We start from the raw sequence: 10,000 nt of genomic DNA, 5'->3' as shown, positions 1-10,000 counted from the left end.
GTTTAACATTAGTTATAAATGTGACGAAAAATAATCCGTTCGCACATTTCAACATGCTTACAAAGTTTGCTGGCCATAGTGGCCATACATTTTTTTTGCGCAAGATCTCTGTTAAATACTTTCTAAAATTAAACTTCTTAACGGTTGTGCGGAAGTTAAGAAAAGAAAAGAGCTGGCCAAAACAGTTGAATTGCAGTTCCCGATATGGTAATTTATAATTATAACATCCTTGATTGATTATTGCCGGTAACTTATTCACGGATGCGTACCAATGTTCCTAGTGACCTAACCTAGCCTAAGCTGGGAAACCTCGGGCACACCCCAATTTATAGTAGTGAACACTCAAACAGAACTTTTTAAGTATGAAAACCGATACAGCCTGAACATATATTCACTTTACAATATATAAAAATAAATGAATTACTACCCAATGATGTGATTTGAAAAATAACACAAAATTCTACATTTCTGAAAACTAATATGCCAGACTGCTCTATAGACAGGACTTGCCCGAAACTAATAATATTAGTAAGTTCTTCAAGCATTCCTATCTGGTTTTAGGAGAGGATACAGTATAAAATATCACATACCAGCCAAATTCTAGTCTGTCCACTTCCGTCCACTTCCTCCTCGATGTGGGTGTAGTGGGCTTAGCAGGGATACTCTTATCCCGAAGACGGTACACGAGATACAGCAGATACTCGTCATCGGCACTCTCAGGCCCGTAGCTCGGAGTCCCTTCCTCCCCGACCATCCAGCGTTCAAACTCCGGGCAGAAGGATTGGAACATGAAGTAGGCCTGGATGTGGCTCAGGACCACCTCCGTGAAGGCTTTGACGGAGTACCTTCCCCCCGAGCCGTTTCTGGGTATCGAGGACCTGGTGACGCGAGCCAGAGCTACCATTCCCGAGTAGTGCTTCTTCTTGAGGCGTCGCCACTCGAAGTCCATGAGCCGCAGATTTCGAGTCTCGGGGTTTCCGGAGGGACTCTGCATTCTGTCTATGTCATTCTTGCCCCGTCTGTTTCCCGTGTTGGGTGAGTCTGCCTTGCTTCCGTCTACCTTGGAGGCGGCGACGGAGAACTCAGAGAAATGGTGACCCAAGGTGCGAAACTGAGTCACGATGGAGTTGCATTTGGTTGTTAACCGGATTACAGCTTCGTCAAAGTCGAAAGCGCGGTCAACATCGACTAACAGTGCGGAGTCGTAGCTGTAGCCCCCCTTGCTGGGCTCCAAGCACAGGCACTCGAACACTCTTCGCTCAGTCATCTTGCACGCCCGCCACGTACCCACCTACCTAGACCTACGCGCCCGCACACCCACTAGCTAGCGGTCTTGTCCTCTTCACACTGCTCTTGCATCTAAACACGACAAAATTTATAAATCTCATGAACCCGGACAAACTATAAAATTCGCTGAGTGACGTTCGTTATAAGTTACCCCTGTTGTGATGAAAGTTAATTGAATCCTATTGTGCAATGCACTATCAGTTAAATTTAACCAAAACTATTCATTTACAACCCCTTCACTATCTTTCTGCAATTATTTAATGAAAGCCATGACAGATATTCCTCAGCCATTCACTTCCTTACACGCTAGACGCTCAAGAAACTGACAGCAGGTGACCGTGAAAATAACACGCACGTCTCGTTAGATCCAAACACAAGCATATTTACTCATAAAGTAACAAATGGCAACTGCTCTCCCGACAACAGACCATCTACGCACGTTCTCTCTCCCTCTCTTTTATCACCCTCCTCTCTTCCAATCTCTCTGCTTACCTCGCTGCCCTCTCACTCTCACCCCCTCTGAACTAACGCATCTCCCCCTCCCTTAGTTACACCCACAATAAGCTTTCTGGCGTGATTCCCACACTCTCATTCACGAGCATAACAGGCATACGCGGGGGTCCGGTTGCTACGTTCTCCTTCACTATTCTTCTTAAAGACAGGCACTTTTCTCAGGCCGATCAACTGTAGGACGAGAAAATAAATGCAAATGAACCAAACCATGCATGCCAACTGCAATCAATTAACATAATTTGGAATGGGGACGGACGTTGCTTGTACCAAACCAGATGAACGAATGCCAAAGCTATCAACACAAACCCAAGAGGTGTTGCCCAAAAGATTTGTGAATATATTTAATTTACTGGGGAATTTAAATCTCGTTATATGGCAATTTTTTCCACAATCAATTTCTGTATTCACCTGTAACGAAAACTGTACACTACTCGGGTCACTGAAATGAACACAGCACAAAGAAGGGACGGGCCCGCGCTCGACACTACCACTCGCTTCCCTTGCTGTGTCACACTGGCGCGCAGTCTGCCAGTTGGCCCACGTGCGCACAGGGGGGGTTGGCCGGGGGTGGGGAGTGGGGCTCGTGGAGGATGGGGATAAGGTCTGGAGTGGGTGGAGGGAGGGTGGGGAGAGGGGCTGGCGGATGGTGGGGAACGGGTCGGGGAGAGGCGAGGGAGGGAGGGGCTGGTGGTGGGCGGGGAGAGGACTTGGACGGAGAACTGTGCGCGGGAGAGGGAGGGAGTTTGGGTTGTCGAAGGGGGCGTATGGGTTGCCGGGGAGGGATCTTGGGTTACCAGGGACGAAGGGATGCGGGGGAGAATTCTACTTGGCAGGGATTCTCCTCAAGTGGAGGTTACATAACTTCAACAATACACCGAGTTATTTCAGTCGCATTCGCGGGTGGCGTGACGCCGAATAAATAATAACTTACCCTTAACACGCGCTGCAAGCAAAGATGCAATGAAAATGGGCGTTTGATGTACTCAGTAAAGATCCTGGTAACAGCGTAATGGTACGAGAAGTTAGCGCCAAGTTCACGGACAAGAAAAAATGTTTCATACGCATCTTATGAGAAATTTCTTCACTAATCCACGAGTTGATGCGTAAATTTCAGCTGTTACGCTTGCTCTTGCGTTCTTCATCAACCAGTATTTAATCCAACCTATTGCATTATTCAAGTTTTTTCTTTGCTGTAGCCAATGCATCCCACCAAACATGGAGCACCTCAAACCCAGCAACTGGTTTAAAATTTAGCCTCCTGGTATAATTGCATCTTCACCTTTGGCAAGGTTGCAAGTTTTGTTTACTTGGTGATTTAGGCTTGCTTCTCATATTGATGTTAATGATTGCTTGTAGTGTACTTTACTAACTACTATGGCAATATATTTGATTGAAGTTAGTAGTTAATTGACGTCGTGCATCTGAAATGATAACTGACATCTAGCAAGCCACAAACTATATCTATATTATACACGTGGTAGCATTTATGACAAAAATGTGGTACGGACTAACAATCTAAAGTAGTCTAACCTATCCTAACCTAAGCCTAATGTTAGCAACCACCTGATGATCAGAGTTAAATATATGAAAAGACCCGACCTGCCAAGCCAAGAATATGCTAAAGTTTTCAGTTGATGGTCCATGCATAATATGTAGATGTTTTGCTGTTAATTATGTTTGTTTAGACGTAAATATATCTGATCGGGTACACGTGTACTTAGCATGAGGCCTCCTCTAAGAACATGCATTTCCCAAGTATGTGTATATAAACGTTAAGTGGTGACGCTGGCCGTGTTTCATCTTTTATTAGTGATGACGGAAACGAAGAAGAGTTTCTTAATTTCAAGTGATTAGACTGGACCTAGCTTTGCCAGATGTGTAAGGTATTGATAAAAATAAATATGCAGTCATCAGTCAGTGCTTGTTGAGTGCTGAGCAGGCCTGCATTGGGTTATCATTATCACCTATCAGCCTGCAAGTTTTGATTACAGATAATTCAAGACACAACAGCTGAAAGTTCTGTTGCTGATGTTGAGTAACGTTGAGCCCATAGTGTACATTATGAATAGCAACACACGAAAACCTTACAGAATGTTCGACTATGAAGGTAGTTATTCATGAATCGCGGTACCAATTTTCAATATTCAACGAAATACAAAAAATGATAGATAACGGAGATCAAACTAACAGACCCGATAAATGTAACTTCAAATTCTATTTGTATATCCTCCAAGATTATATATAAAAAAAAAACTACGAGTGTCCACAAAACTATGCACGGGAGTCTCTCTCTACATGCATTGCCAACTCCCATTTCTCAGTTTGCAAGTATTCTTTGCCATAAAACAATTTTCGTGCTGTCCGTAGCATTTGGTTGAGGACGACATACCACTGGGTTCCAAGTTGGACTCTTTCGTTCTTTAGATTTCGGTGTATTGTCGGAAAGACAAACACACTCAACAATGTTTATTATAACGAAGCTGATTGTCATGGTAATGATGATATCGCTGATAACTATGACGCTTGCAGGGCTACTGATACTACAAGGGCCATCACAAATAATCATAATAGTGTTATGATAATCACTAATATCATCATCATCATTAATATGCAGTTGCCTAGAAGCGCACAGGATGGTCAAGGTTCGGACATTGGCGGCCTCATAGTCCAAATGTGCGCGGCCAAACCTCCAAGGATTACAATGTGTATGCAATGGCTTGTTGGTAACAGAAGCCTAAATAAAATTCTAGCACATGTATTACTTTAGTTAGTGTAAACAACATATATCCACAGTTTATATGCGAAATGCCCTTAGAGTTAGTTTTGACAATAGAAATGTCAACGCTAATGACGGTAATTGTAGCAATAACAGTAATAATATGTATACATACAAATATATATATATATATATATATATATATATATATATATATATATATATATATGTGTGTGTGTGTGTGTGTGTGTGTGTGTGTGTGTGTGTTTTGTGTGTGTGTGTTTTGTGTGTGTGTGTGTGTGTGTGTGTGTGCGCGTGTGTGTGTGCGCGTGTGCGTGCGTACACAGTGGTGTAACTAAGGGGGTACATGAGAGTCTAATTCACAGTCCGTAGTAGATCCAGAGGAGGATGATAAACTGCGCTGTCATCAGTAGTGCAGGACGCATATGAATGTGAATAATTAAGCTAACAATGCAAATTCGGTTTAGTTGTGCGTGTGTTACTACTGATCTAATGTGTAAAGCATCACCCAACTTAAAAGTATTACAGTTTTCTCCAGAATACTTATAAAGTGCGTGTGAATAGTTAAAATTTCTACAAGATAAGCTACTCAGTAAATTAGGTGTTCCCTTGTTACAATGACTTGCAGTTCATGAGAGCAATGTCATAATTTGCTGAATAAACAAGGTAGTCGACAGAATACGGTAGCAGGTTACCCCTTTGAATGTTTGATCAGCAACCATAGAACCATAGACATAAAACCAAAAAAAAAAAAACATTTTTGTATTTGCGTATTAGCAGGTTGACCTAGCGAGAGTACACCATATATAAAATAATTTAAGCAGTACCAAATACAAGATACATTTTATTCCCGTAATGGTGGCTAAAGGTAAGAATAAAGGAGATACCTAATTACGTCTAGCAGTAAAAGAAATCTATTGTTACAGTAACCACAAAGATAATACAAGGAAAAAAGAAAATACTTAATTTTTTTTTCCAGTTGTCTGACGAGAGAAAACAAAAAATCCTTGGAGGAAATTACAAGAACAAGCTCAAACAGAAAAAAATCTTAGTGCAAGATACCTACCATCCGTTTGGATATTGCATCATCAAAGTTTTGTACTTATTGTCAGTTATTAATGGTGAATATGGTTATAGAATATGTTGAGAGTAGATTTAAAATGCATGTTTTTTTTTTGCCCTTACTATGACCAATAAGCCAAAATTATTATAGTCAAAATTGATAGGTTAGGTTATAGGTAAGGCTTAAAGATGAAATAGGAAATGCATAAAAAACAACGTCGATGTAGGCCATAATTGATGCTATTGTCCTGTGAACAAGCTTTCATATTTTTTTTATCTGCCTCCAATATCTACCTTCATCTATGCCTTTAATCCATCTAATCATGCACATACATATGCGTTATGTGTGTGTGTTTATATATATATATATATATATATATATATATATATATATATATATATATGTGTATATATATATGTATTTGTATAGGCCTATATATATGTTTATATATATGTGTGTGTATTTGTACATATATATATATATATATATATATATATATATATATATATATATATATATATATATGTATGTATGTGTGTGTGTGTGTGTGTGTGTGTGTGTGTGTGTGTGTGTGTGTGTATACATACATACATACATATATATATATATATTCATATATGTATATGTATATATATATATGTATATTATATATATATATATTCATATATGTATATGTATATATATATATGTATATATATATGTCTATATATATATGTGTGTGTGTGTGTGTGTGTGTGTGTGTGTGTGTGTGTGTGTGTGTGTGTGTGTGTGTGTGTGTGTGCAAATATATATATATATATACATATATATATACATATATATATATATATATATATATATATATATATATATATATATATATATATATATATATATATATATACACACACACACAACACGCACCTGAAATTACTATAAGAAGGTAATGAAACCTGAACACGTAATGTGTAATCGACAGGACGAAGTTCTTGGACAGCGAGTCAAGTCATAATTTAGACTTCCATGACTTGCACAGTCGCCATGACGATACAACTTCGCCCTTGTGACCATAACTGCACCTGTTACGTAACGAGATGAGCGTCGGCACCCTGTACATGACTTGGTTACTGTACCCGCCATAAGCAGTGTGCTCTTCGTCTGTACTATGGCTCTCGTGCATCGGTTCTGCAACATTTTCTGCATCTTGTGGTGGTCTCTTCAGTACCTAATACGTTAAAAAAAAAATTTCTTTCAATGCAGAGCTTACATCATTCAGCCATGACTTTCGTTTTCTTCATCTTTGGTCGACTGTCTTCATTTCTGTGTTTAAATATCTACGATAATTTTTCCCTCTATGTTATTAAATTATTAAATGTTTTTGATTCGTCAGTGCAACTTGCTGTAAAAAAATCTTGTTCCTGCACTCTCTCATGTATATTTTCATTGTTCTTGCTTATATTTCAAAGCTCATTTTCATCCGTATCCGTGTTCTAAATGCCCACATTTCTGTTCCAAGGAGTGCAACACGACCTCGACTATCCTATTTATATTATCGGTCACGTTTTCTTCAATGTTAGTCCAATGTGTTCCTCATTGTTGTCTTGTTCTTAATATCCCAGTAAAGGTTACTATGCATTCTGAGTAATCTTTATTTACAATTCCTAATGCTCCATTTTTAAGTTATATATGTGGAATTACGTCTCTTTTTATTTCTTTTAGTTTAATCTCCGTAAATACTACCAGAGCGGGGTATAAGGGACATCTTTGTCTATCTCCTCTCACTATTATTCCTTTCTTCATTCTTCATTCGTGCGCATACGGTTTAATTCGGACATTGATCAATATTCTCTCTACTTGAACCCAATTTTCCAAAATATTATCACTAGTTTCTGACACTGAATCCGGTTAAACTGCCTTTACGAAATCTAAACTTACAAAGAATTCCTTATCCCAGAGGTCGATGTACATTATATAAAACTGTTCATTCGTTGTCCATTGCCTTTACCAATTTCTAGTTTTGATTGTAAATATATCACTTCAGTTTTATTTTTGTTTTCAGTCTTTAAACATGTATCCGCCTCTGCATTTTCTGGTTTTATTTCATCGATACCCATTTATCAAATTCTAAACGCAGATTTGCCAGTCGTTATACAGCTACATTTATAATTCTGTATTGTAATGTTGTGAAGTGACATAGCCTATTGAGAGTGAACAATCCTTTCTCGTAATAACATCTGGAGTCAGTTTCCTTGGCAACTAAATATTGCAAACCCTTTTACTTGCTTTAAAGTTAGAAGGTTAAAATCAGATAGACATAAGCATAAAATAATGAAAAAAGTAATAAATATTTATTAACAACATGATTACATAGCAGCGCTCGAGACAATACTCTTATTGTTGGGCGAAACAGACTTGTATTTGAATTTGATCAAGAAAAACATTTTCAGAGATAACATGACACACTTAACAGAAGGTTTGTCTCTTAAGAAATTCCGTATGTCCAAGTTTTTGACTTACAGGATGCTCTCGTTCACTGAGTCAAGTGGCCGTCTTGATATTCTTTTAAAAATATATATATATGGATTCGTAGGTTGTATGCTGACATATTTATATTTACGAAGAGTTTTTTTTATCGGGATTATTTCAAGAGAGGAACAGCGTCATGATTTCATCGGACATTTCCCCATAATAAGAACTAGTAGTGGTTTTCGAATAAATGAATGCTTACATGCCTACACCGATATAAGATTTTTAAAAGTATCAATAACTTTCCGTATTCCCCAGCCCTTAAAATTGGCCATCAGTAGGTTCATTCTCCTTCATGTAGGCTTCCTTCCCGGTGTGAATTCCTGACCCCCCCCCCCCCTGTTCCGACTAGTTGAGGGGATCTGGCGGGAGAGAACAGGAAAAATAGAAGAGCTGGTTATCTCTGAGTGCCACGTGCAAGGAAGGAGCGAAGGAGTGTGAGGAGAGCATGTTCTCGATGGAGTAAGCCAGAACCCTGTGGCAGTAAAGGGGTACTTCGACGACTTCCCGCTGACCTCTGCGTCTTCTTTTGCTAGTCACTCGAGGTTCCTTGATCACCACGGCCATGTAATTATAACAGACAGGCCTCTTCCTTCCCCTCGCCTCGTTGGGGACTGGTGTCAGATTCCTTAGAGCATCCACCGAGCCTGGGTTATGAATCCTTACGAACGGAGATTCTTGTTTCTTCCTGTTCCTGTTTCTTTAACTTGAAAAGAAGAAAAAAATATTTCCCTCGCGTGTTCGTTGGCTACCTTTCCTCGTGGGGGTGGACAAGCTCCAGAGAGTGTGAATTCAATGTCAAGGTTGTCCACATATAGTCCTGGCTACTTAATGTCGACTCTGCTCCTCGTTTTCTACAGAATCTTCGAGGCCCTATCACACTAGGACTTTTTCCGTCAATTTTTATCGTTTCCGAATGAACTCCGTATGAAAATTATGTAAACAAACATGGCGCTATCGGAGTGAGGCCCCGGGAATCACACGAACATTCTCATACATATTACGTTATTTTAAAGAATCATAATTGTAGACGATCCTTGCGGAAAGCCTCAAATTCAGACGGAACCCCAGAAATTGACGGAAAAAGTGCTAGTGTGATAGGGCCTTGAATCAGGGACACCGAAAGACAAACCTAATCGTCCAGGTTGTTCAAAAGGATTTTCTTCTATAGTTCCGATCTTTTAGGTTCTCGCTCTAACATTTCACATTATATATGGTATTCTAATTCTTTTGATGGTTACATCGTGGTTACATTTAGCATAAGTAGTTGTGCTTTGCTGTTAGCAGTAGCAATGTGGGAGTGACTGTTGGTGTGTTCCTTAGTTTGTTTTGGGTTGTCAGTTACTCTTATTGTGATGCTGTCAATCATGGTGCGAAGTATTGCGCATGCGTAAATATGGGAAGAAATGGTAACAGAGATTTACGATTGGTTTACTTTTCACAAAACATTATGGTCTTGACGTTTTTTCACGGACCGACTATTTTATAGCTTAACTTACCGTACAATAATCGCACGCAGTCATGGTTCCAGTAAAGCCTCTATAGACCACAAAATGTAAGCTGAAGCCAAGTAGTATCATCTATACATATTTGTGCGTGATAATAGGTAAAATGTACAACAGATTTGATATATCTGAACTTTGATATATCGACCCTTGACCTTTTGACCCGATGAGATACGAGTTAGTTGTGATAAATCCTGGTATTTTAGTCTATATAAACTGTATGAGTCTTTTGATAAACATTAGCCAGAACACATATATCAAACCATCACTATGCAAAGAAACACTAAGCATCTCTATCGTTCTTTTCATAATTATTGTAACGGTAATTTAGTTGGAGAGATAGCTGGACTTTCATCAAGATGTTGACTACAAAATGTTTGAGGGCGTAAT

At 39.2% G+C, this 10,000-nt stretch overlaps 1 protein-coding gene across 1 annotated transcript in view; it reads right to left on the bottom strand.

Moving 5' to 3' along the window:
* Positions 1-2,322, bottom strand: part of LOC113800917 (uncharacterized) — a gene marked incomplete at its 3' end in the record, with an annotated part of 14,682 nt that extends 12,360 nt beyond the window's left edge. Inside the window, 2 exon segments of the mRNA XM_070119784.1 lie at positions 591-1,971; positions 2,209-2,322. Coding sequence (XP_069975885.1) covers positions 591-1,267 — 677 coding nt within the window.
* Positions 2,323-10,000: the final 7,678 nt, after the last annotated feature.

Source organism: Penaeus vannamei, unplaced genomic scaffold (genome assembly GCF_042767895.1).
Source record: "Penaeus vannamei isolate JL-2024 unplaced genomic scaffold, ASM4276789v1 unanchor695, whole genome shotgun sequence".
NCBI classification, from domain to species: Eukaryota; Metazoa; Arthropoda; class Malacostraca; order Decapoda; family Penaeidae; genus Penaeus; species Penaeus vannamei.
Note: the sequence above shows the minus strand (reverse complement) of the source record. Positions and strands in the feature narration are given on the sequence as shown.